The following is a 26,568-nucleotide window of genomic DNA, read 5'->3' as shown; positions in this document are numbered from 1 at the left end:
CTGTAAGTCCAGACCAATAAATAAATGACTATGTAATATGTATATATCTAATTAACCATCTTGCAATCTTATAATCATACAAATGACACTGTCACAAAAAACTCCAAGAAAATAGTTTAATCAATTTCAAATTGCATAAATAATTAAGTTTAGCAATTTGTCTCTTTGTTTAACGAAGTCTTTTTAGAATATCTCCAAATGGTTGGTACTTGGTAGACTTGGATTGTATTAGTCATATATAAATCTAGAGCTGTATACATCATGTTGATGGATAATGTTTCATGGACATGTGATTAATATTTACAACTACATATTTTGGTCAGTGGACCACGATCTAAGGACTTTTTTTTTGCTGGTTGCGTATAGATATGCATATGCTGCCATTGACATTTTACAATGATTAGTCAACATATTGACCAATAAAAATTTAAGTTCATTTCCTGTCTTAATTGCATTTTTCTACAATTGGATAAAAGACAGTACTCCCTTCAGTTACATAGAAGCTTAACTTGTGATCAAAGAAAAAAAATGGCTGACAAAAAAAAAGGAAAAAGAAAAGATTTTTTTAAAAAAAATATTTTTCATACAGATTAATAAGTAATTAAAATGCATTTAAATTTTTATTAGTTGCATCTATTTAATCAAAAATATTTTAAATAAATTAAAATATTTATAAATCACTGCATTTGCAATTAATATTAAATTATAAAATTACATATTGAAATGAGAAAAAGACAAAAATAGCACCAAACCAAGTTTTTGTCATAAAAATAGCATCACAAGGAAGAAAATAATCAAAATAAGTTTTATTGAAGGATAAATATGCATTTATAACCCCTGGGTTAGTTAATTTACGACTTAGAGTTTAGAGTTAAAGGATGAGATTTTAGTAATATGTTCAAATATTTAAAAATAAAAAATTAAAACTAAAGTTTTCAAAATAAAAAAAATATTATTTTGGTCTTTTTTATTTTTCGAATGCTATTTTGTGACAAAAACTTAAAAAATATTATTTTAGAGATTTGTCCTGTTGAAATTCTAAAATGATATTTTTATGTAAGGAGAAAAAAAAGGTAGAAGTTAAATGACCATTTTTCACAAACAGAAAGAGTAATAATACGTAAGCTGGTTCAGGGGTATATTTGGAAACAGATAAAAATCTGAAAGAAGTGTTTCAGTTGCAAAACCTTAAACCTTAATCGCTCGCCTTCTACATCTTCGATTCTATCGTCTCTACACAACCCGAAAGGTTTTGCTTTGGCAAACTCATCCAGAAGGTAAAACTTAAATCGGTCTAAGATCGCTAACTGATTGTTGTTTGCGAGTGAGTGATCTCCATGTTTTGTTTTTTTTTTGTGTTGTTAGATTTTAGATCTTTGTTAGCTGCGTAAATCTACGAAAGTTATGGTTTTTTGGATTCATGGGTTTGTCTTTGTTGTTACAGAATTGAGGTAAAATTTGATCCTTTTCGTTCGCTGCTCCAAGTTATCTCCAACGCTGTTAGCGAGTCAGGAGCGAGTCGACTCGAAGCTTGAAAGCTATAATCTTGGGAAGCGATGCTGAGATCATCTAAGCTGAAAAGGAAGCTCAAGGATGCTAACAGGTTTGACAAAGGCGAGTTTGTTGGCTATCGAAAAGGTGAGCAACACAGAGAAGTCTTTAAGTTGCTGAAGTGGCTTTGCTGATTATTTGCTCACGACGGGTTCTCTCACCCTCTGAGCTTTTTGCCTTCATTACTTGTTCGCTTCGCGTGATGTTGATGGGAGTCATGTTTGCATCTGGAGTCAGTAAGTAAAGTGGCAATGACATGAGTAGCTTCATCCGATGGAACGAGAGGTTCTCTCAAGCTGGTCCATGCTCTAAAGCTGCCTCCACGCTAGGTTTGAAAACTTCTCTACTCTGGTTCTGCACAAGGATTTGCATGAAGAGCTGAAGTCTATTGATAAGAGTAACAGATGGGTTAAGCTTCAAAATAAAAACTCTACTGTTTTGTGGCTGAAAGTTTGAAACTTGGAGCTGCCCCAAGCTTGACTTCGCACTTCTCTCAGTCTAGATGGATGGCGTTTAATGCAACCCTGTTTTACTTTCTAATTGTTATTCACTAGCTTCAGTTAATTTATTTTTATAAGATATAATTTCGGTCGTTAGTATCTACAGTGAGAGCGAGTTCAGTAGCAAGTTTATGGTGTTTTGTTAATCATTCAAGACAATAGGAGCATAAAGCACAAGACTTTACCATACTGGACTAGAAAAGAAAAACGAATTGGCAAAAAAAAATCTCTTAGAAAGTGCATTTTGAAAGCTATGGACTTTGAAATGAGAGGTCTTTTGCAGACTCCAATGGCAAACCCCTTCGCTGTTGATATTTTGAAGTTGGTTGTGCCTTCGTTTCATCGCTCCACGAGAACTTGCCGCACGATCCAACGGCTAGAGGATCACCACGCGCCTCAGGAGGGGTAAGGATGATGGTAGTTGTCTGCAAGATGCTTTGTAAACACGCAGCTGAGTTTACTACACTTGTTCCCGAAGCAAGCTACAATCTGGGGACTACCCACCTCCTCCCTAACTTTCTCACCTTCTCACAATTATTTTTATTTATTATTACTATCAATTATTTCTATTTTTTTCTTTTAGTAGTTGTAAAATGGGTGTAAAATTAATAAATTATATCTCTCTCTTTTTCTTCGTGGTCACTGAACTAAAGCCTCCTCACCGATGCTCTCTTAACTCTCTCTAGAGAGATTGCAAAATGGAAAGCAGCTTTTAGCTAAATCCTTGTCACAGGTAAATGTTGTCTTCTTCTTAGTTTGTTGTCTGATTCAGACAGGAGATCCGACATGTGCTTCGGTTTGAGACCGACATTTCTCGTAATAGTTTTAATGAACTGCTGAGGAGTTTTCTTTTCTTTTTTATAAAAGAAATCTAGGAATCATTGTGTTGTTTGTTGTTTGTTGTTGATTCTGAGATCAGGTACTGTGGTGGATTTGAGATCAGTTTCATTTACTTTTGCAAGGTGAGTTCCAGATCTGGTTACTTAGTTTCCTTTTTAGGGTATACTCATAGTTTTTCTCTCTCTCTCTTTCTTGTTTGATTCCTTTGCTTAATGATTGTGTGATCTATAATTAAACATTATCATTAGAGTGAGATTATATATAACAAAAAGTTCAAAACTTTAGCTCATTATAATGATTCTGAATTTGACTCTATACTTAGTCTTCTTTATAAACAAATGGCTGATCCATTGATCTTATCATGATTGGTCTTCAATATCCAAAGTTGCAATCTTTGGTTATAGAAGTGTTTTGTGTGTGGTCTTTTTGTTATTGCTTAAGAATATAATCTTTTGTGATTGGTCGGTCGGACAATTGCAGGAAAGCGGTTTTGAGTTTTGGGTTGTGGACATAATGGGAAAGCCTGCAAGGTGGTTAAAAAGTGTATTACTTGGAAAGAAATCATCTAAATCTAGTGGTTCTAAAGACAAGGAGGTAACTAACGCTTATACAAAACATGGATTAAGGATTCTTCAATGTGATTGTTTTTACAACTAAATTTCTTTGTCTACAGTGTGTGTCACTCTCTGATGTTCTTTCTTCTTTGTTTTGTCTGTTTCTTAATGGTTATAACTCCCAGAGAGCTGTGAATGGAAAAGAGGTAGTGGTTGTTTCAAAGATTGAAGAATCCGATGTGGTTTCGGATCTTCCATCCTTTGGAACTGCAACAGTTTCCACCAGTGCTGCGGTAGAGGCACAGAAGATAGAAGAACATGAGGTGGTTTCAGACGACGAGATACAGATTCCTGAGAGCCAAGCTCAACCAACAGATTCTCCAACCGCTGCTTCTGTTGTAGTACCTGATGATTCTCTATCAGATTCAGAAAAAATTCAGCAAGAGGTTGCAGCAACAACTCTGCAGGCTGCCTTTAGAGGCTACTTGGTAATAATCTCTTGATTTGCATTTCTTGGTGTGTCTTTTGTTTTTATACTGAACTTGAGTTCTTCTCTGTGTGAAAGGCTCGACGTGCCTTCTGGGCATTAAAAGGCATAATAAGGCTACAGGCAGTTATCCGCGGCCACATGGTTAGGAGGCAAGCTGTTGCGACTCTGTGCTGTGTTATGGGAATTGTCAGATTGCAAGCACTTGCTCGAGGAAGTGAGATCAGACGTTCTGACATTGGTGTTGAAGTTCATAGGAGATGCCGGTTGAATCATCATCAGCATTTGGTAATAATGCTCAACACTTTTAACTCTGTGCTTAGCTTTTTAACTTTAGTTCTGTTAACTGTCTTTGCTTATCAGCAGGAGAATAAACTCCCTGAAGACTCTGTTGTTGAAACACATACTTATCTTGGAATCAAGAAGCTAACTGCAAATGCTTTTGCTCAGAAGGTATGCTATTACTATTATTGTAACTAGGAGTTTAGGAGAAGATCTTTGGTGGGATAATGATGATGTTTCTCTTTCTTATCAGCTTCTAGCTTCATCACCAAACGTGATGCCTGTGCACTTAGACAATGGCTATTCCAATTCAATCTGGTTAGAGAAATGGTCAGCCTCTTGCTTCTGGAAACCAGGTCCTCAACCGAAGAAAACATCCGTCAGGAAAACTCAGAAGAAGTTCGAAGGGGACTTTGCTAAACAAAAGAAGAGTGTTCGCAAAGTCCCTGCTCCCAATCAGGACAACCCCTCTGCTGCTGCTTCTGCACAGACGTCCTTTGAGTTTGAGAAACCAAAACGCAGCAGCTTCCGCAAATTTTCAACAAGCCAATCTGTAGAACTACCACCACTAGAAGAGCCTCCTCAAGTTGATCTAGAGAAGGTGAAACGTGGCTTGAGGAAAGTGCATAACCCTGTAGTTGAGAGCTCTATCCAACCTCAACCATCTCCAGAGAAGCTGGAGATTGAGAAGCCAGCTCTAGCTTTAGAACAACCTGTGAGTGTCTTTGCTGAAGAAGAAAAGGATGAAACGGCTGAGACTGTGGTGGAGATAGTTCACACTCATGGACCGTTGGAGACCAATGAAGCACCTGATTCTCCGTTGGTGATAGAGAGCCAAGAAAATGTTATGGCTGAGGAGAAGGAGGAGGATGTGAAAGAAGAGAGAACTCCCAAACAAAAGAACTCAGCTGGGAAGGAGAATAAAAAATCAAGGAAGAAGGATTCTCCGGTTACTACTACTACTACTACTACTACTACTACTCAAGCTGCTGAGTGTCAAGAGAGTAGTGATGTGAATCAGAGTAGTACCCCGGGGCTACCAAGCTATATGCAAGCGACTAAATCCGCAAAAGCAAAGCTGAGACTACAACAAGGCTCTTCTTCTCCTAAGCAACAAGGGGCTGAGAAAGCCACTAGACGTTACTCACTGCCATCTTCAGGTAATAACGCAAGAGTCACTTCTGATTCTCCTAAGACAACAAGAGTCTCAAACTCTGGTGGCAAAACCGGGAAGAAGACCGAGAAACCTTCGGCCCGAGAAGGCAATGGTTAGTGTTCTAAACAAACCAAACAATATATCTTTCTCACAAGAAAAATCTATGTAGTGATTCTGTTTTGGGTTTTGCAGGGAAGACAGCTCAGGTAGAGTGGAAGAGATGATATTCATCTGGTATTCAAAGAGGTCTCTAATGTTTCCCACTCTACAGATATGTTACCATCTATCTATATAGTTAGAGTATGTAATTTCTGTTTGTGTTTGTGTTGAGAATGTACATCATCGGTTTGTTTTTTGTGTGTGAGTGGCAAGTTTATTTTCTGTTTTCATGCTACATTCCTTCTGTTATTACCTTGAAAAATCAACTTTGGTTATGATATCATGTATTCTCAACTCTTAAAATAAATAATACTAGATCATGATCCGCGACCGCGTGGATTTATTTTTTATTTTTAACACATAACATATATTCTATAATAGTTAATATAATTTGAAGTTTGTCCTTTTCACATAATATGGTTTTATTTAATTTCGAGTTTTCTCATTGTTTAAGAAAAATGTTAAAACTGTTTTTTCTATTAATAGTTTTTCATTGGTGTATTAGAGATATAACTGTATGGTGAAAACACTAACATAATATCAAACAATACGATTTGGTTTTGACATTGTGCTTTTTGGGAGTTTTTTTCTGAATGTTTTGTGAATGTCCAATGATAAATACGAAGGCAAGTACTTGTACACACATTTTAAGTGGGAGGAATTGAATATTTTCTAACCTATTAAGTTAGATATAATAAATACAAAATCTATTGACACCGAGATTTTAGGTATAGTAGAATAAACTTGGAGAAGAGGATTTTCCATATTCATGATTTTTCAAATCCGGCAATTTGATTGTGAATATTTGATTGTAACCGAGATTTTAGGTATAGTAGACTCAACTTGGTGAAGAGGTTTTTCAATAATCGATTTTTTTTAAAAGTATAAATTGATGTTTTTGAAATAAGAATATACGTTAGTATATTCTATTCTGTGTATATTCAAAGTAAACCTCGATTATTTGAGAATCAAAAAAATATATTCTGATATCTTTAGTATTGACTTTTAAAAGTTATGTATCAAGCTATTTAAAAATTTAAAGATTCATCAGTATTTGATGCCAAATAATTGTTTTTTAAATCCGATATTGTAGGTTGAGAGTTATTTGGTTAATTGAATCAATTGGTTTAGTTGTATAATGACTGGCTAAAAATTCGCGTAATTTTTGTAATTTTTTGTCAACCTACTCGTGTAATAATATTTATATTTTTAATAACATGTGTAATATTTATTTTTATTTCTATCTATTTATATTTTTATTTTTAATAACTCAGACTCGTGTAAAATATTAGAGACATTTATCGTATTCATTTGACTATAATAAAAGAGAGGTTTATTGTATTCATTTAACTATAATAAAAGAGAGGGATTGTTATATTTGTACTATGATATAATATAAATATGATAATGTGAGTATATTCTAACGAAAAGAATAGATATTTTGTTTAATAGATGTATATAATGTAAGACATAGATCTTATTGTGGAGTTAATTAATGGATGGTTGATATCTAACTCTTTAAGGAAATATTTAAATGAAAGGTTGTGATGTCCAACTTAAAAATCCACCTAGAAGAAGTTATAATGTTTCTGTTTTAATAAGATAGATATCTATGAAGTTAAACTTTTTAAATCAAAGACGTATCATAGTGTTTATAAAACCACCTGAATAATTGTTTTGAATTCATGAAATAGATTCATAGTCGTATTATACTCCAAAGTTTGAATGTATAACTAAGGAGGGGTGGCTAAGTAATTAAAGTAGGGGAAAAAACAAAGAAGAAAAGCATAAAGTAGATAATTCATTGAGCTCAAAGAAGCAAGACTGGATCTTATTGCATGGAGTAAAGAGCTTTGGAATTATAAAAGTTGGCATTGAAACACTTTGCATATTTTGTTATTCTTTATTGGACTTAGTTTTACTTATCTTAGCATAATGTTTGATCATCTATATATTAAAACAAGAAGGTAACCCACCTCTCCATTTTAACAAAATATATTTTTTGTGAAATTAATATTTATTTATTTTGTGATAGACTGATAGTGAGTTTATGCTGCCTATGAACATCAAAAACACACACACATGTATGTATGTTCACATTATATTATATGTAGAGGCTGTCCATGTCAGGTAAAAAGGGAATGTTCCAAAGATATCTTAATGCTCTTTGGTGATTCCATTTGATAGGGACATTTGGTGTGAAGGACAATCCCCCAAAAAGCAACAGAAGACTGCACTCTTTGCAGCCATATTTGTATGTATCTATCACACCATTCACAATTTCACCTTATCTAGTAAACAGAAAATTTAAATGTATGTATATGAGTGTGTATGTCAAAAATAAAAAAAAAAGTGGAAAAAAAAAGATAGAGAGAAGCATATGCTTAGCTTCCCAGGGAGAGAGTTTCAAATGTAAACCTTTTTTTTTGTTCAAACTTGTCAGAAGAGAGTTTTTCTACAACCAGTCTTTATATATGCTTCCTCCTTACCAATCCTCTCTCCATTCGAAAGAGAGAGAGAAAAGAGAGACAAACTTCTCTCTTCTTCTTTAACATTTTCCCATTTATATAATCTCTCAACATTTTTATATACAAGCTAGTAGCTAATATCTACACACACTGTAGTTTTTTTAAAAAAATGGGTGTTTTGATTCTTCAGAGAGGAATTGTTCTTCTTCTTGTCATCTCAGCTTTTGTTCTTCTTCAAACGGATATGGTCTCAAGTCTAAGATGGGAGAGAGACATGAGGCTGCAGCTTCTGTCTGTTCATCCTTTGCGTGTTCTTGAAGAGTCATCATCATCAAAGGATGGAAGTACAGATACAAATCGAGAAGTGGCACCTTCTCCTTCTGTTATGTCTGATACAAATCAATCAGTAAAAAGAATTATTGGAAGAGGATCCGATCCTATTCATAACAAGTGCTAACATTATTCTAGAAGGAAGAAACAAGGTTTTGTTTCAGACAGTAATAGCTTGTCTATACTCTGTTTCTGCGGTCTCAGTTGCTATGTTTTTAAAAAAGTTTATCACTTGTCTCTTAATCCTTTAAGGGTTTAAGCTTATATTGAATCTCTGTCATTTTTTTTAGAACATGTCTTGCATAATTGCATTATATATCATTTGTTTGATGAATTATATATTTGAATATACAAGACTAGGGCCGGCCATAATATCCATACACGAAGTATTTATCCAAAGGATACCTGACATGGTCGGATCTTGTCTAAATATCTGAATGTGACCATTTATTACAAATCCGAAAAACAAAACAGAATCCATACCAAAAATTAAATGAGTATCCAGATATATTCAAACATATAAATATATTTATGAAATATTATTTAAAATTATATTTATAATAGTATTAATATCTAGATTAAATTATAAATCAAATATATTGATTATTTTAGGTATTTATAAATAAAATAAATGTTTTAGATAAAAAAACTCAAATAGCATTATATATATGGTTATTTTCGAATAAAAGAGTAATCAATTCTAACTATATAAATTGAGTATTTTGGTCGACGGGAGATTTAAATTATTTTAGATAAATTTGAATATTTATATATAAAACATTCGAATTGAATCGAGTAATTTGGTTATTTCTAATAAAACTCGAACCTTCCAAATGCGATTTTTTTGTAATATTCGAGTGAGATCATTTTCCAAAATTTGATAAAGCCGATATCCAATTCGAAGGGGTACCCATCCGAATGTGGAGGCCTATACAAGACTTGATTATTCCGATTATTATCAGTACAAACATCAGGTTTTCTGAGATTCTTTCGATGAAAAAAAATTCTTGAAGAATTTTGGTTCTTGAGCCCAAATCCAAACAGCTCAGAGCCAGCCTAGAATAGTTGTCGATTTAGCTGGGCTTTAAACCCATTAAACACAGGAATTAAAGAAACATGGAAAACAAGAAACATTATAGGGCTTACTCGGATTTTTGAAGATCGTATAATATATAAACTACTTTATATATATATATATATATATATATATATAATTTACTTGATATGTAAAATTTTAGATTCAGGGAAAAACTTGTTTGTTAATATCCGAGATGCATTTTTCGTATGAATCCTAAATCTTTACATGTTTACCGCTTTTAAAGAATGTCTGAAGTCGCACTCTAGCTATATGCCAAAGAAGCAGACCAAATAAGAGAACCATTTGCCAAAAATCCTCAACTTTTAGAAGCATGTTTTATTTCACAAAAATAAACAGCTTCTATCTCAGGCAAATTCTACATTTTCACTTTATAATAACACATTATATTGAGGTGTCATATAGGTGATTCTCTCCTACAGTAAGAAGCATGCTACAGCAGAAGGACTTGCTCGAGGAGTTCTTGAGGTGTCATATAGGTGATGGTAAAACAGCATCTTTTTGGTATGATTTCTGGACAGATTTAGGTCCCCTGATTTCAGCATTTGGTCAAACAGGCCCGAGAGCTCTGCGCTTGAACCTGCAATCCCATGTTTGTGATGCCACTCATAATGGGTCCTGGTCGCTACCTCATGCCCGGTCTGATGTAGCTGAGACACTTTAGATTGTTCTCACAACGATGCCTCCTCCGACACAGGAACGAGGAGCAGACACTTTCTTATGGCGTAATGAGGCGGGCCATTACGTGCATAAGTTTTCTGTGAAAGCTACTTGGAACTTGGTCAGGGAGCGTGCTCCTTTGGTTTCCTGGCAGTCTCTGATTTGGTTCAAGGAAGGGATCCCTAGATGCTCATTTGTTTCCTGGATGGTTGCCCTCTCAAGGTTGCCAACGAGAGATAGATTGATTGCTTGGGGAATGAATGTCCCGGCGCTGTGTGTGCTATGCCCTTCGGGTCATGAGTCACATCAGCATCTTTTCTTCCAGTGTCCATTCGTGTCTCGAATTTGGGCTCCGTACTGTGGGAACTATGGTCTCTCTGTTCCATCCTCACTCGATGCGGTTGCTTCTCTTTTGGCTCTTCCTCGGGTTTGTGAAATTCCAGGCCTCAAGGTAGTCCTAAAGATCCTTTTGCAGGCTATCATCTACTGCTCTTGGAGGGAACGGAACTTGCGTATCTTCCAGCAGACTCCTTCGACTGAAGCTGGCGTCAGAGCTCAAGTCCATCTGTCTTGTCCGAGACCGCACTGCTACCATTCAGCCACCGACTCCTACTTCGTCTCTGCTGCAGGTGTTTCTCTCGCTGTTACCCTCCGGTTTGTAATTTGTAATTGTTTGCTTTGTTGCTCTCTGTTTTTGCTCTTTCTGTTGTTTCCCTTGTTTCCTCTTGTTTCCTCTGTAATCTTCTTCAAATAAGTGGTCATCCACAACTCTTGTAAAACTGAAAAGCCTTTGGTATGAATTTTAACATGTTCACCAAAAAAAAAAATAACACATTATATTATAGGATTGTCGTCATGGTTATAATATATTTCTACGTCATTTTCCATTTGTTAATATATCGCTACGCAAGCTACATTTGCTTAATAAGGGCATCTGCAACGGCTTTCTACTTGACAGTTGACATATCAAAACTTCTTGACAATCTCCCGTAATTTTTGGCTTTTAAATCATTATGATTATAAGGATACCTTTCTTTTTTTTTTTTTACAACAATGAATTACTCTAACGTGATTCCACCGATTCGGAAAGCCAGACCGGAGGTATCGAATCGACATATAACATAGCTGATGGTGAACTCCTTGCCCCATGAGCAAGCTTGTCCGCCATTGTATTTTGCGCCCTTGGAATATGTCGGATCTTGAAATTAGGGAAGAAAGTCTTACTTCGGCGAAATTCCTCCATGTGCGTAATAAATGCTGGCCATTCTTCGGATGAGGACACCATCGTCACCAATTGAGAACAATCCGTAGCAAAAACCACATCTGAGAACTGTAGGGTCTTCATGCACTCCATTGCCCAAATCAGCGCTTCACATTCTGCATGTAAATGAGATAGGCTACGTCGGAGATTCATTGCCCCCATCATCTTGTCCTCTGAATCTATCTGTCGGCAGTACCACCCTTGTCCAGTAAACACATCTTGTTCCTTCCAAGATCCATCGACAAAGCATACCCTGGTTGATCCCAAAGTTTGCCAATCGGTGAGTGACTGAACATTTCCATTAGGAGCCGATACCAATAATTGTGCCTCCGTCCATAGTGTTTCCTCTTGATCCGCTATCCGCAGTATCTCCTGGGGATTCCCATTCCTATTTGTATAGATCTTATCATTCCTGTTCTTCCAAATATACCACAGAATCCAAGGAAAATAGTTTGAATTCACCTCTTTCGGTAGCCTCCAAAATAAGTAATCCAGACTTGTAAAAATTGATGTTGAGGGAAAAACTCCCGGGGGAGACGGGATCCTTGATAAAGCCCATGTTTGTAAGGCTGGTGGGCACTCAAAGAGTACATGGTGCACTGTTTCTTCCTCAGCTCCACAAATGTTGCATCGAAGATCACATTCAATACCACGTGTCTTTAAATTTTTGAACACTGGTAATGTTCCAGATAATACTTGCCAAATAAAATGCCGCAATTTTGGCGAGCAATTTAGTTTCCAGGAGAAAGCCAGTAAAGGTTTTATATTTGGTCCGAAAGGTTTAGTCCTAGGCTCCCTATCCGGGTATATGGTTTCTGTTCGAAATCCTGATTTCACCGAATATTTCCCCGATTCTGTAAACGCCCAGCCATATGTATCTGGCCGTTGATTTCGGCTAAGTGCCATACCTCTGATGATTTTAACATCGTCCGGATGTATGTATGCATTGAGCAGGTTTTCATTCCAAGACCTGTCAATTGGATTGATGAGATCCGCCACCGTTAAACTAAAAACACCGATAAGAATACCTTTCTTAACATAAAAACACTACAAACTTGCAAAAATAAAAAAAAATATTTTATAATTTCTTTTAAATAAAATAAATATTTTTTCTAAAATAGTGGGGTCAATACAATTTTTCTTTAACAAAAATATTCTCACCCCTTCTCAATTGCCCCCGCCCCTGATAATGCGATTGTACTCGAACAATCGATCAGTGTCTATCGATTGTGGGAGCATGTCCCTTGGAGTGACTCGGATCCGCATTTAATATGTTTATGCGATTATTTATTCATTTCGTGATCCGGCTAGTGGCTACACCATTCAACTGCGTTTGTAATAAAATATATTTTCGATGAACTAATACTCTTTATGGAAAACGATGCACGTGAAAATCTGAAAATAACGCACAAAATTAGGCTTGTCGCTGAGTTTCTTCTTGTTTTTTGGTCAACTTTGAATTTAGTATGTTTTCTATTTTTATCATATTTGGAAATGAAATGAACGTCGTTATAAAGTTTAAAATTTTAATCTAAATAGTAGTCTTTTTTTTTTTTGGGTGCAAAATCTAAATAGTAGTCTGATAAGGAGTAGATTCACGTAACGAAACTATAGAAATAAATAAGCATGTTTATTTTTAATACTTGTTAATTAATATCTGCATAGGTTTCAAAGGTGTATTATTCAATTCCAACTAATAGAAATATGGTTTACATGTAAACATACACTACATTGTATCATTAGCTAGTAATACTAATCTCCATTATTTATTGTACTTCTTCATGTTACGATACATTTACCGTTATAAATGTAAGTTATGTCGAAGTCTTTTACGTACCAAATATAGATAATTTAACAATGATTTCCTTTTGAAGCGACTATTTTTAAATCATGTCTACAGTGATACAGTCAACACTCAACAACCCTATTTATAAATAAGGGGTACAAAGGAGCATTTGCAAGTACCCTTTTACTTCATATCCGAAAAGAATCTTTGATCATCTCCCTCTAAAACGAAAAAAATATATTGTTTTTATTTTGAGATCAGTTTACGAAGATGAAGAAGAGGCAAGTCGTGATAAAACAAAGAAAAAGCTCATACACTACGACTTCTTCTTCGAGCAACGTCCGTTACGTTGAGTGCCAGAAGAATCACGCCGCTAATATCGGTGGCTACGCCGTTGATGGTTGCCGTGAGTTTATGGCAAGCGGCGGCGAAGGAACCGACGATGCTTTGACGTGCGCTGCTTGTGGCTGTCACCGGAATTTTCATAGGAGGGAAGTTGAAACGGAGGTTGTTTGCGAGTATTCTCCTCCGAACTGAATCAACTAATTAGCAAAGATGTAAAAAAAAAGGAAGACAATCCAAGAAAACTTATTGGTGACTTTGGTTATAAGAAAAAGCTGCTTTGGAGTTGATTTATTGAGTAATATATATATAAGAAATGCATTAATGTATGTATATGGTTATTGATGTATAGTAATCAAATGCTTGCATTAACGCCGATCTATAAAATTAATGATTCTTCAGTCTTGATGTGTTGGAGTGTTATATATACTTCATCAATCATCATTTTATCGGGTCTTTGTTTTGTTTCTAGTAGCCAAAAAGTGTTAGAAGATTTCTAAGTAGCAGTCTACTACAATATAATGAGCTGTAGATAACTTTAGTAGAAGACGTACATAAACTAAAACCATTAACATTCTCTCAACGTAAGAGTCTCCAGTCTACACTCATCTTGATTGAGCTAATAGCATTCGGATATTATAATCTATATTTGTATGTCAATGTTGTAAGTGGATGCATAAAAAATAATTTTCTTATCTGAAGGAGATGATCAATCCTTATAAGATAAGAGCACTTGCGTTGAAAGAGATGAATCCTTAGGAGCACTGGCAATCTCTTTCAATACTTATTTTCGTTATGTTTTAATGGGCTTATGCAGATTTTTAAATGGAACCGAAATTAATAAGCGAGTAAGAAGTTGATAAGATTTTACCAAAAATAGTTGATAAGATCATTTTATTATAAATAAAAATGGAGTCTTAGCTTTTAACTTTATCAAACAAAAAAAATTCAAAATATGAAATTAATGTATATAAGTACCAATAATCATATTGCTCTTCCCTTTTCTTTTTCTCTTGAATATTCGACCACCACCACACATACAAAAAGCTTCCAAAAATATTCTAGACATTTAAAGTTAGTTTTCATTTTTAACTAGATTAGGACCCGCCCTAAAGGGCGGAAATTGATTTATCAAATTTCAATTAATAATATATGGTATATATAATATGTGTATATAATATTATATATATTTTGTGTAACCTTTATATATATACATATTAGACATATATATAATATTTTATTAAATATATATAGAGTTTAATAGTATTATCATTTGTGTTGTACTTGTTATTAGTTTGTATTTAATCTTCTTTCATTTTTAGTATAATAATTTGTCTTGTCACAATTATTTGGTTTTTGGAAGATCAATGAGCATAAGCATACATGGTCTTTGTATGCTTACGTTGTAAATGAGTCGGATATTTTTTCTCTTATGTCTGGAATGATATGGAACTCGTTGATTTAAGAGTGGTTCAGTTTTATATGATCTAATTATATTAAGAGATTAACCAAAACTATTATAAAAGTGTTACTGGTTAGGTTTAACTAATCTATGTTGGTTAAGATTTGGTTTAATTTAAGTTGGTAGGTTGCATTGTATAGGAGGCATAATATATTCTAGCAACAACTTTGAAAGAGTCCAAAATTTAAATGAGAACTTCAAATAGTAGATAATCCCTAAAGGGCGGAAATTGATTTGTCAAATTTCAATTAATAATATATGGTATATATAATATGTGTATATAATATTATATATATTTTGTGTAATATTTATATATATACATATTAGACATATATATAATATTTTATTAAATATATATAGAATTCAAAAGTATATAATAAATTTTGAAAATTTAAAAACATTTTAAATGGGTTATCTGAACCCGAACCGAACCCGTAAAAATCCGAACCAAACCCGAACCGAAATTTAAAAATATCCGAATGGGGCTGAAATCTTTGACCCCGAAAACCCGAAACCCGAATGGACTGAACCGAAACCCGAATGGGTACCCGAACGCCCAGTCCTAGATCTAATTATATTAAGAAATTAACCAAAAATATTATAAAAGTGTTATTGGTTAGGTTTAACTAATCTATGTTGGTTAAGATTTGGTTTAATTTAAGTTGGTAGGTTGCATTGTATAGGAGACATCATATATTCTAGCAACAATTATGAAAGAGTCCAAAATTTAAATGAGAACTTCAAATAGTAGATAATCCCTAAATTAATAGATTAGAAGCTTTTTGTACCCAATGAATTTTTTTATTTTCATTGCCACTGGGCCACTGGCCTATTCAACTATTTGGATGTCAGTTAATTTTTAAAAATTAAACAGTTAAAAAAGTTTTATATATATATGTGTGAGTATATATATTAGTAGCGTGTGAATCATGATATTTCAGTATTTTGATGTTTATGTAATAACATAGCGGCCCACATTTCATATCATGCTATCAAATCGTTTAGGTTAACTAAAGTTAACTCGAAACCATTACAAACATAAAGCAATGTTTGTTACCAAAAAAAACACATCGGCTGATTCTGCTCTCATCTAAGTGGCCACTCGACTATGTTGGAAAAGACCATTGTAGTTTGTTTATTTAATTATTTTATTATAATATGAAAATAACTAAATTTATTTCAAAATATTATTTTGGACAAAACACACTCTGCTTTTGTGAATTTCTTGACATTTATTTTACCATACAAGTGAGCTTTGTAAATCTTGTGGTAAGTGATAACTTAGGTCTCACGGCACATGTACAGTGTTAAAAGTATTTAACTGATAAAATATTAATATTATATTTATTATCTATATATTTAACCAATAGTAAGGCTCTATTGAAAGGCACATACAGTATGTTGTATTCAACTTTTAACACCAGTCTCATGAGTCATGAACTCAGGCTTCCCCAAAGATTGCTTGTCTCTGAAGCTTTCTAAGCAACTGCTGATACTCCTGATTATTCAAAGACCCCAAAAAAAAGGAACACACAAAGACAGTGAATGAGAATACACTATTTTTGCTTTATAGCTTACCGACTCAAAGCACTAAGTGCATAAAGCATCACCCAAGCATAGTGATGCTTTAACTCTACCAGTCTACCTAAAACTCCTGTGATTTTATATCTAAAAATCCCACATAATCTCACCTTTTTTATCGAGCATTTTGCCTTCCTTTTATCATTTGTTTAATTGGTAGGAGCCAGAAGTTGCATTCATCCCAATCGGTGGACGCCATACGCGCCTGTTTTCCACAAAACAACAGACAAAGTTGTGTTTTTTTTTCTGAGCTTTAACAAAGTTGTGTTTCTTCAACATTTCCATAATACATAAATTAAAAGATTACTAAATGATAGAAAAAACAAAAAAAAAAAGAAAAAAACAAATTGTACCTGTATTTGTAAAGCTGCACCAAAGTCATGTTTGTCCAGAGCTTGACATAGCAGAGAGAGTTTTTCTGCAGCCTGCTTTGAGATGTCCTCCCTATTGAGTTTCGAAAATAGAGCTCCTACTTTTCTTGAGATACCTTCTATGTCACGCTTCTTGGCAAGACCTAATGTGTCGGATGTCTCTTTAAAAAGCCTTGTCAATGTAGCCACGATAGGTTTATGGTGGACTGGAACATTCCATAAGAACATAAACAAAACAAACTGACTTTAGTTGAAACAATTTATACAGAACAGAAGCAGATCAATGGAGCTGAACGAAGTGTATGTTTTTTAAATAGTTGTTTTAACGTTGTAAATAATGTCGATACCTGGTACATTGGAAGTATCCACTGTCAGAATAGTTGGTGGTGGAGCTACAGGTGCAGGGGGTGGTTGCACAACTACCCGCTGTGTTGGAACCATGAGTTCCACTTGTGGAACAACAGTTTGATGAATCTTAGAGATAAGATATAGACCATTGGGTTGATGTGAGCCAGGACCAGGTGGTGGATTGTATGTTGAGTATGCCAATGGCTGGGAACATTAGTTTTTAGGTTAGTCATAAAATTAATAGACTAAATATAATGGAGATGGAAGTGAGTAATCATACAGTAGGTGAATGAGAATCCAATGTTCTCTGTTGAGGAGGAAGAGGATTTAGAGAAATTAAAGTAGTTCTTGATGGCTGAGCATTGGCTACTGGAGCTGTAGTAAAAGATGGCTGCAGAAACAAAAGTTAATAATTGTAATCAAGGTTGGTCCATTAAAGTGATGCATACTATAAGTCTATAACTCTTGATACAGTCATACATAGAAAGGGAAATTTTATTGTTACAGAAAGCCAGAATGTTTCAAGAACCTGGAGAAGTGGCTGAGCTTGGTTATATGGACTGGTAAGAACGTTTGTCTGCGCCTGAGTTGGCTCCTGATAAACACTTTGAGAAATCTGTTCCCTCAATACTGAAAGTTCAGGAGAGAAATCACCAGGCTCAAGAAGTTCTAAGAACTTTATAGCCGTTGCAACAAGTCCTTGGCTGGCCAGTATCTCAGCATAACTCTCAAAGAGTTTGTGTAAAGAGGCATTGAATCTCTTGTTCTTGGTTGCCAAAGCAAGGACAATAGTCTTCTCCATAAGATCCTATTTCAAAGAGAAAAGAATGTTTGAGCAGAGAACTCCAAATAAAATGTTTATGTTAAGATATATAGAACTCAACAGTGCTTACTTGAACACGCTCAGAATAAGATTCTCTAGCATTGTCTTTTTCAAGGCTCCTCGACCAGATGTCTACTGTTTTGTCGACATTGCCTGCGCAAATGTAGCACAGAGTTGCAGCCAAAGTAAAACCAGAAGACAACAAATGTGAGGCAAGAGCATCACAGAGGCTTGTCCATTCATCTCCTTCTGCAAACTGTGTTTCAAAAAGCAATATCCATGAACAAGTAGTTAGTGACATCAAAATCGTCTAGGAGAAAACATTTTAATATCATCAATAAAACAGCTTACAGTGCAAATGAGAGCAAGAGTTTCTTTCCAGAATTTAGCTGGCCTTGTATGAACAAGGCTCATTAAATCATTGTTCACCATTGCAGAAACAACCTGAAACAAGAATATCAAAGTATAAGATGGAAATTAAATAACCAACATATCAAACGTTAAGTTGAATACAAACTATATGTACCTTCATGTAAGGTGCATTGCTCATCTTAAGATATTTATCAAGAGTACTCTCCCACAAAGTTGTACCACCGACGTGAGCAATAACTAAAGCATCAGCCATCTTGTTTGCAGATAAACAATGAGCTACTGCTTCCTTGTAATCTCCCACAACCAATGAACGTTGGATGGCATCATCAAATGATAGATCAGAGCTTTCTTGTTGAGTCTCTTCAACGTTTTCAGAAGAATATGTAGCATGAGGCTCATTAACATCTTGATCTTTTTGATCCTCAGAAGGTAAACTAAAGCCAAGATGGGTACGCAACTTTGTCTTTGCGTTCCCATCCTCTTCAAGCATGATTTTCAGCAAGCTCCATGTTTCTTTCTCCTCCTCGGATCTTCAGAAAACAAAGAGGACAGTTCTAAGTTTCTGTTAGGGATGATTAATTTTTCAATCACTAAAAAATGGACTTACACCGTCTCTTCAGATTTCTTCCTGCACAAACTCCTTAGTGAAGTCTTCTCTCCATTTTCTAGTGCAGCTTCAAATTTAGTTATTTGATTCACTAGACTTTGTTCTGTGGCAAGGCTATGCAAGAACACCTGACACATGACATAAGAGTCAAATAGAATGAAAAAATGAAAAAAAAAATGGTAAAAAAATAATCCCTACCACAGAGGCCTCAGGGAGCTTTGAGTTAGATGACACAAGCTTTCCTCCAAATCCAAAAGATGCACTAACCGGGCGCTTCCACCATTTTGGTGCTGTTAAAGGAGCTGCATCAAGAAGATTGTTCTCTCCACTACCATTCCGGCTGCAACCCTATACAATACATACATTCTTCAGAACACAAAAGAGAATGAAACTAAACGTTTTGATCTTCTAAAGCAAACCATCATGAAGGAAAATGACCACTGGCTTCACAAGGTTCAGTACTATTGTATCTCCTGTATTATTCAGTTTGGTCTAGTACACACACTTCAATCACCAAAGAGAATATATGTCCAAGAGGTACCTCAAGGTTATAGATGCTGATTTTCCCATCAGCTGAAGATGCTGATACAACTCCTGGTATCTTTGGAGACCAATGAACATCAAAATTCGAATTGTTTATAGTAGGTAACTCAGCCACAATCTGAAATAATTTGGAACAAAAAAATTCCATTAGTACACATAAAATTACTATATAGCTAACAAAGCTATGTATCAAAATTTATTGTTCTCTTTACCTGTCCTGTCTTTGTGTTCCAGCAAATAGTTCGGTTGTCTTTAGCGCAGGTAAGTAGATACAAGCTGTCACTTGGACACCACTCCATTGCAATCACACCTGATATATAACAAGTATCACCACTTATGTTTCACCAATCATATAAACACTATATAGCTACAGGAACACAAAATCACATACATAGATTCAGCTAAAATATAACAAAAGGCATACCTCTGTGGTGGCCAACAAATGTGCTAACAGGTGACTGTGGATACCTTATGTCCAAAAGCTAATAACAAAAAAAAAATATCTTTAGGGACAAGTAAAGAGCCAAAATTATTCAAACTTGTACAGCAAATACGTTAAACGATTGATTACCTTCACAGTAGGTGAACTGTCTTCATCTGATGCAATCATTATCTGATTACAATTATCAGGGTCCCATTGCAAAACTGAGCAGCTAATGAGACCTTTAAATCTGTCGCTTGATTCAGAATTTTTGAATCTGTTGATTGATAATTAGTGGACATATCAGATTATGATATAAGAGATTCACTAATTAAAGAATGTCGTCTATTAAGATCATCAGATAAACCATGCATGGTAAAGAAGATCTCAACACTTACCCTGTTATAGCCTTCTTGTTATTCACGTCCCATATCACTAGGAAACACACAAGAACGAGTAATAATCAGCAGAAAAGTGTAATCAGATTATATAGAAAGAAGGAGAAACCTAAATCTCACCAGTAGTCCCATTGTATGAGGTCGATGCTAAAACATGTTTAAACTCTCTATTCCATGAAACAGAGGAGATTTCACCTTGCGTATAAGAGCCACTACCCTGTAAACAAGATATGAAATTGTAACCATTCAATTTCAATGGTACTTAAGATCAATAAAGCAAGATCCTGACATGTTGGTCTAAATATATATACCTTTAAGACATGAGAAGGCTCTGAAGGATTTGCTAAATCCCAAATGCAAATCGTGCCATCATCATCCCCGGATGCAAGTTGGTTTGGGGAGATAACATTAAACTCAAGAGCACGAACCTAACATACAAGAGAATGCATGTAATCATAGAAAAGCACCTCAACATGAGATTCTGCAAAAGAGATTAATTACTACAACTCACAGGTCCTTTATGCTTTGAAAGATGTCTAACGTCCGCACTATCATTAGACTCGGAACTGCAACAAACAAACAAAAATAAATAAATCAAATACTTTACTTGACAGCTACGGAAACACTTTTTCATATAAAAAACCCTAACAATTAGGGTTTTAGAGAAAGAGAAAAAATTAACCGAATCAGAGAAACTGGATTCCATAAACCGATACTCCCGTCGACGAGGCCACCGGCGATGAGACCATAGGGAGATTCCTCGGATCCGGATCCATAACTTCCCCATCTGAGTCGAGTAAATCTCTCGGAGCTTGAGCACTGACCTAATAGTTTCATCTCATGGTCTCCGGAGTTAAAATCTAGTTCAAAGATCTCTAGTTTGGAGGATGAGCTGAAAGACAGATCAACGGCTCCGGCCATCGTTCCGGCAGCCATGAACGGGGCTTCTGGTGCCATGGCAACGTAAGCGGATCTATCAACTCTTTTTATGCAAGACATTGTAACAGTGACGAAAAGCTGAGTCTAGCGGAAACAGAGTCAGCGATACAGTAGCTAGAGAGAAGAACAAGGAAGGGACTGGGAGATTATGAGAGGGGATTTGATTTGTTCGATGATGGTTTATATAGTAAACGGGTAAGGGGTAATATCGGAACGTTCTTACTTGGTGTTACGCAAACACAACCATTTAGAACATGACACGTCACTTATGCTGTCTATATTTTCGTGGAAAAGACAGAAACACCCCAGACAAATATAGCTTGCCTGGACAACAGGTCGTACAAAGCTGTAATATAATTCTGGTTGTGGACCATCATGTATTCGATTAGAAAACTCTCCCGGCCCAATATATTGAACAAAGGCCTTAGAGCCTTGTTTCATTTTACGAGATTGGAGAAAGAGAAATATATTTTAAAATGTCGAATAAAATTACATTTGTCAAGAATGGGAAGAGAAATTTAGAAAAATACTTTAAAATGAGATTCTATTTGGAAAACTAGGCTATTTTAATAACTCACTATGTCTATTGATTTTATTAGTAAAACTGTATTATTGTTAGAGATCATTTCATTTTTTTCAAAACTTATCCTATAGTAAATTTTATTCACTAAGTATTAAATATCGTGAAAGCCTCCTAGTCTAGCAATTTAACTAAATGTTCGTTAATACTTCTACACCAGAAGTTCAGGAGAAAAATAATTATAAAAAATCTTTATGCACAGTGTATCATCCGAAAATTGTTGGTTGTATAATCATTTAAAAAAAAATAATATATATATATATGTGTGTGTTTATTCCAAAAATAATATTGCTAAGTTCAAATTTACATAACTAAGCGTAGTTTTTTTCTTTAAAGTTAAAAGCATTGTATTTTCCAAATTTTAAAACTTAGATATGGATTTTGCTAATTATCCCTAAATCTAAAGTGTGTTAGTCTTTGACCTCTGTTGATACTTTTTTTTTTGAAATTACCTCTGTTAATTCCCTTCAGGTCTTGAATTTTGTATGAATTTCACTACCAAACTAAATTGACGATTTCAAATTATGTTCACATTACATAATGATTTTCTCATCACAAATCATGTGTATAAATAATATTTTTTCCGTATATCCTATATATATATTTTTTTTTGACGCTGATTCATTATGATATTACAATTATGATATGAGAAAGATTACATAAACGATTCGACAACCGACAATACTATCTGCCTTATGAGATCTATGCCTAACTGCATCTCCTGAGCCGTCCTATGAAGATCCACGCCTGACCAGATTAACTTGCACCATGTTGTAGATCTCTTGTAAGACTTTCTTCCGTAATCTGCATAATTGTTCAATAAACCGCTTTCTCCGGGACTTGAAACCTGGATTTATCTGCAAGAAATTGCATAGTTTGGAGTTCAAATTCCAGACCTGAGTGTAGAAACCTTTAAACCATAACCACTAGACTACGGTGCTTCCACCATATCCTATATATATATATAGTTAGACAAGTAGTTAAATATGTCCATTGTGCTTGTCTGTTAACTTGCGTTTTCCTTTAAGACTAGTACTATGAAGAAAATGTGAAAAACAAACATTTGTTTCTCTTGACAAATTCCAAAGTTAGTTTTGGATTGTTACCAAAAGGACAAATGATATGATATTGAAAAGATCTTTGATGTTGCCACTGCCAAACTTTCCAGCAGACGTCTAGGCAATGTATAACTGAATGTGTGATACATATACGTTAGAATTGAAAATCCATCTAAAACCAAACTTTCAACCTATTTATTACTACTGAACAGTGACCATAACAATAAATACCAATCTATTCCTTTGGTCCTTTCTTTTTTCTTTGCACTGCAAATACCAGTTGTCATAACATTGTCCACATCTTATTCTCATGGATTAATACACAAAATGTATAATTCCTATATAGAGAAACAACTACTTGGTGATTGTGATAATTCGAATCATTCCTCGTTGAGGAAGAAGAAATGTACAAAGTTGAAAGGTCTAAACTCATAGTGCTCATTTGGCTTTTATCTAAACGTTGGATACAAATTTGAGTTCTCCTGATTGTCCCATTATTTAATTCAATAACGTTGTCGAATTTTTTAAAAAGGTATTCAATATTACTTTATATATAATATATAGCTTATGGCTAAAATAATGTTCATAAACCGGCTTCCATCTTTATAACAAAATATATATTCAAAAAATGAATGATACAAAAATAGTTGTATAAAAATGTGAAAAGCTCCTACTTTTGTCGAACGGAAATAGTTTTTTTATACGATAACTCTTTAAATCATATTAAAACCACATCTAAAATACCTTTTTGTTTTCTTACTCTAACGTTCTAATGTACAAAATACTTTATGAAAAATGTACTTATTTTATATGACAAATCTTGAAAAAGGCCATAATTAAATTCGTGTTTGCAAACTGTCTGATTACTAACTATGACCTGGCCGAACCATTTCCTCCAATAAATTATGTTTTCTCTATATAATAGTGAAGATGCCTCTTCATGAACACATCCATCAACCAAAGCTTTTTCTCTCTGCAAAATCTCCCATCATTTCCATAGATTGCTTCCTCTTGTCATTTCCCTTTGAATCCTTTTTGCTTGATCTTTTGTATTTTATCACTTCATAAACTAGTCACTAACTAAACAACAAATACACACACATACAAAATAGAGATGGGTGATGAAAAGAAGAGTACCCATTTTCGCCAGATCTCAACTCATAAACCACAGCTACTTGTCCTCTCCTCGATCCAAGAGCAACCTTCTTCAAAGATCTCAGATAAGCCCACAATAAAAGCTTCTGTTGCTGATGTAGACTCCGAGATTGGAGTATTCGGTGCAGAAAAGTACTTCAGCATGAAACTAGATCATGTTGACTCCATGGTGGATATCAATAAGCAACCCGAGAAGGAAAACAAAGAGTATCATCATCATCCTTATCCTCATACTCATACTCAGTTGACGAAAACGACGTCATCTAGATCAAGAACAAGCCGACATGGGACGCCAAGTGTAAGATCCGAGTCAAGTTACAACAGTCAGACCTTTCTCATGAGGCTTAACACCAACAATGACAATAAGCAGCGGAAAACAAACGATGCAAGTGTCTCTTTTGGTGGGTTTAGATGCAACGGTCCATGCTCCGGGGTTAAAACCATCAATACCGACAGAAAGATATCTGGTAGAGGTAGAAATTATGATCGAGATTTCCTTGCTTACGACGCAAGAAAGCACATGGACAAAGCAAAACCCATCATTCCAATACCTATCCAAAGGTCAGATATCGCCATGAACCTCGAGAGAAAGCTCTCTATGCTTACGTGGGACGCGATACCAAACCACAAGAACAACATTCACAAAAATGGTAACAACTCTTCGGTGAGCAGCAAGACACAATTAGAGGAGGAGGAGGCAGCAAGTGAAGCGAGTTCCGATTTGTTCGAGATTGAGAATATAACGAGCAGTGTCTATGAGCCTAGTGAGGTTAGCATTGGATGGAGTGTGGTAACCGGAAGTATGGCAGAACAATCGGTAATTTCGGATTTTGATACACTGAAGAGGGGCATGAGAGGTGGTTCGGTTGTTAAAACCAAACCGGTGGTTGCTGAGAAAGTCCGGTCGGGTGGGTTTTTGTCGGGTTGTAAGAGTCACAAAGCTGTCTCGGTTGTTGATAGTACTAGAAATGTTAAAGAAGCAGCCAAGGTTAATCATCACGAGATATCTCAGCATAAGAAATTTAAAACTGAGATTAGGATTCAAGACTTGAGCTTTCTATAAGAAACAATGTATGTGTTGTGTCTTTATATATTATAGCTATTTTCAAATGTTTTTGTAGTATATTTGTTCGTGTGCATGTTAATGATTTTGATTTCGTGGTTTATATTGTGAAACCCTATACTAGTGTGGTTTTAAGAAAATAATTAAATGGAAAAAACTTAATTTTTTTGAGTTTTGGTAGGATTATATTACTATGGTTTTTTTCTGATAAAAAAAAGTTACTATGTTCTTTAGAGCGATTGTATCATCTAATATTCTTGTGGTTGTAATAAATATTAGGTATGATAAAAAAAACATTCGTTAGAGAGACTTAAGTTTAACTGTGTGTTTTCTTCTGTTATGACGTATCTAACTGTAAGGTTAAGAGGTGACATTAACATATAAGGATTATCATTTCTACAGTCTACACCACATGTTCCACTATATCACTTACACAGTTGCATGCTATACGCATTGATTGGAATGGGTTAGATAATTAAAACGTCGTGATTAAATATCTCAATCTCGCGAGTCTTGAGTCTTGACCCCACAAATTATGCATGTGGATAATAACCAATAAGAACGATGCTAACTTGACATCGAGGACAACGAAGTATTAATTAGTCTGTGTATTATACAAAATTGGCATTAACATTTGATGTGTTTGTAGCCACTAGCCATGCAATTGAAAACTTAGGGTTGGCTAGTAGTAAATGTGAAGGGAATGTTCTCAAACGTACCAATCAATAACTCCAAAAATGTCTATGCCAATCTCTTCTATATGTTAAAATAAGTATTGTGGTACCATCAGCTCTGAAGAATGTTTTCAACAATATTAATAATTTTGTGACCACCTTACCCAATTCCATTCAATATTTAATAAGAAAAAGAGGTATACCTGTTATTATGTTTTTATATAATGCACATAAATTCCCAACTAGAGCCAAACAACTCCAATAAATCGTCCATGTCAGCTCTATTATATTTTTTTAAAAATCCAATAAATCGAACGTAGAATATGAATAATGTGGGTTTCAAAAAAAAAAAGAATAATGTGATACTTTTTCCCTAAAATGTGATCCTCTTAAATAATATATGAAAGTGGAATGGTTAGAATAATTAGTTCTTATACAAAAAGAGATATATGAGTGGTATACTCTTCATTTGCCGTCTGCTGGCCCATGTTTACTTCTATGAGAGGTGTACATTATTTCACAAGCCCGTAAGGCTCCTTAGAAAGCCATTTATAAGCCCATATATATAAAATATTAACAAGTTGCTGCAACTCCACTTTAAACTTTCCAAATGTAAGTTAGTGATTGGCAAGCATTTGACAAGAATATGGTACTTATCAATCCACTACAGAACTTATATTAAAATCTATAAATATCATATG

The 26,568-nt window shown here is 34.8% G+C and overlaps 5 protein-coding genes across 7 annotated transcripts; 4 read left to right on the top strand and 1 right to left on the bottom strand.

Moving 5' to 3' along the window:
* The first annotated feature begins 2,316 nt into the window (after positions 1–2,316).
* Positions 2,317–5,879, top strand: LOC108822627 (protein IQ-DOMAIN 30-like). Of its 2 annotated transcripts, none has more exons than XM_018595754.2 (8): positions 2,317–2,784; positions 2,971–3,013; positions 3,372–3,485; positions 3,631–3,933; positions 4,011–4,220; positions 4,296–4,385; positions 4,468–5,482; positions 5,563–5,879. In XM_018595754.2, the coding sequence occupies exons 3-8, from the start codon at positions 3,405–3,407 to the stop codon at positions 5,592–5,594; spliced, it is 1,731 nt and encodes a 576-aa protein (XP_018451256.1). In that variant the 5' UTR covers positions 2,317–2,784; positions 2,971–3,013; positions 3,372–3,404; the 3' UTR covers positions 5,595–5,879. The 2 variants fall into 2 exon arrangements, with proteins under 2 accessions (XP_018451256.1, XP_018451257.1); XM_018595755.2 differs by having other exon boundaries at positions 2,324–2,784; positions 4,299–4,385.
* A 4,223-nt stretch (positions 5,880–10,102) lies between these two features.
* Positions 10,103–11,076, top strand: LOC108819707 (uncharacterized). Its single transcript, XM_018592756.2, has 2 exons — positions 10,103–10,737; positions 10,995–11,076. The coding sequence occupies exons 1-2, from the start codon at positions 10,103–10,105 to the stop codon at positions 11,074–11,076; spliced, it is 717 nt and encodes a 238-aa protein (XP_018448258.2).
* Positions 11,077–13,296: 2,220 nt separating this feature from the next.
* Positions 13,297–14,355, top strand: LOC108821425 (mini zinc finger protein 3). The gene has a single exon (XM_056992130.1). It carries the CDS (start codon positions 13,401–13,403, stop codon positions 13,665–13,667), a length of 267 nt encoding a protein of 88 aa, XP_056848110.1. The 5' UTR covers positions 13,297–13,400; the 3' UTR covers positions 13,668–14,355.
* LOC108820961 (protein transport protein SEC31 homolog A) lies at positions 13,656–21,475 on the bottom strand. 2 transcript variants are annotated; one of them, XR_008937523.1, is made up of 21 exons: positions 21,081–21,475; positions 20,910–20,964; positions 20,710–20,826; positions 20,519–20,615; positions 20,399–20,435; positions 20,151–20,277; positions 20,004–20,061; positions 19,792–19,889; positions 19,578–19,697; positions 19,235–19,384; positions 19,037–19,164; positions 18,584–18,959; positions 18,409–18,501; positions 18,128–18,313; positions 17,764–18,042; positions 17,515–17,625; positions 17,234–17,438; positions 16,869–17,092; positions 16,626–16,720; positions 16,330–16,432; positions 13,656–13,672 (listed from the first exon to the last, which is right to left on the bottom strand). XR_008937523.1 is itself a non-coding variant. In XM_018594007.2 (20 exons), the coding sequence occupies exons 1-19, from the start codon at positions 21,395–21,397 to the stop codon at positions 16,631–16,633; spliced, it is 2,868 nt and encodes a 955-aa protein (XP_018449509.1). In that variant the 5' UTR covers positions 21,398–21,475; the 3' UTR covers positions 16,147–16,432; positions 16,626–16,630. The 2 variants fall into 2 exon arrangements, 1 of the variants encoding a protein (XP_018449509.1); XM_018594007.2 differs by lacking the exon at positions 13,656–13,672 and having other exon boundaries at positions 16,147–16,432.
* Positions 21,476–23,852: 2,377 nt separating this feature from the next.
* On the top strand, positions 23,853–25,364 carry LOC108820962 (protein PHYTOCHROME KINASE SUBSTRATE 3). The gene has a single exon (XM_018594008.2). It carries the CDS (start codon positions 24,090–24,092, stop codon positions 25,191–25,193), a length of 1,104 nt encoding a protein of 367 aa, XP_018449510.1. The 5' UTR covers positions 23,853–24,089; the 3' UTR covers positions 25,194–25,364.
* The last annotated feature ends 1,204 nt before the right edge of the window (positions 25,365–26,568 follow it).

Source organism: Raphanus sativus, chromosome 8 (assembly GCF_000801105.2).
Source record: "Raphanus sativus cultivar WK10039 chromosome 8, ASM80110v3, whole genome shotgun sequence".
NCBI classification, from domain to species: domain Eukaryota; kingdom Viridiplantae; phylum Streptophyta; class Magnoliopsida; order Brassicales; family Brassicaceae; genus Raphanus; species Raphanus sativus.
This window is presented reverse-complemented; position numbering and strand designations above follow the sequence as displayed.

Bases quoted from the DNA above. Each gene is read 5' to 3' on its own strand.
- LOC108820961 (XM_018594007.2), bottom strand. From the start codon at position 21,397: ATGTCTTGCATAAAAAGAGTTGATAGATCCGCTTACGTTGCCATGGCA. The intron at 19,890-20,003 runs GTATGCCTTTTG...GTTATATATCAG, and splicing joins ATTTGTTGGCCACCACAGAG to GTGTGATTGCAATGGAGTGG. The intron at 19,698-19,791 runs GTAAAGAGAACA...AAATTATTTCAG, and splicing joins GGAACACAAAGACAGGACAG to ATTGTGGCTGAGTTACCTAC.
- LOC108822627 (XM_018595754.2), top strand. From the start codon at position 3,405: ATGGGAAAGCCTGCAAGGTGGTTAAAAAGTGTATTACTTGGAAAGAAA. The intron at 3,486-3,630 runs GTAACTAACGCT...TATAACTCCCAG, and splicing joins GTGGTTCTAAAGACAAGGAG to AGAGCTGTGAATGGAAAAGA. The intron at 5,483-5,562 runs GTTAGTGTTCTA...TGGGTTTTGCAG, and splicing joins TTCGGCCCGAGAAGGCAATG to GGAAGACAGCTCAGGTAGAG.
- LOC108819707 (XM_018592756.2), top strand. From the start codon at position 10,103: ATGCCTCCTCCGACACAGGAACGAGGAGCAGACACTTTCTTATGGCGT. The intron at 10,738-10,994 runs GTTTGTAATTTG...TCGCTACGCAAG, and splicing joins TCTCTCGCTGTTACCCTCCG to CTACATTTGCTTAATAAGGG.
- LOC108821425 (XM_056992130.1), top strand. From the start codon at position 13,401: ATGAAGAAGAGGCAAGTCGTGATAAAACAAAGAAAAAGCTCATACACT.
- LOC108820962 (XM_018594008.2), top strand. From the start codon at position 24,090: ATGGGTGATGAAAAGAAGAGTACCCATTTTCGCCAGATCTCAACTCAT.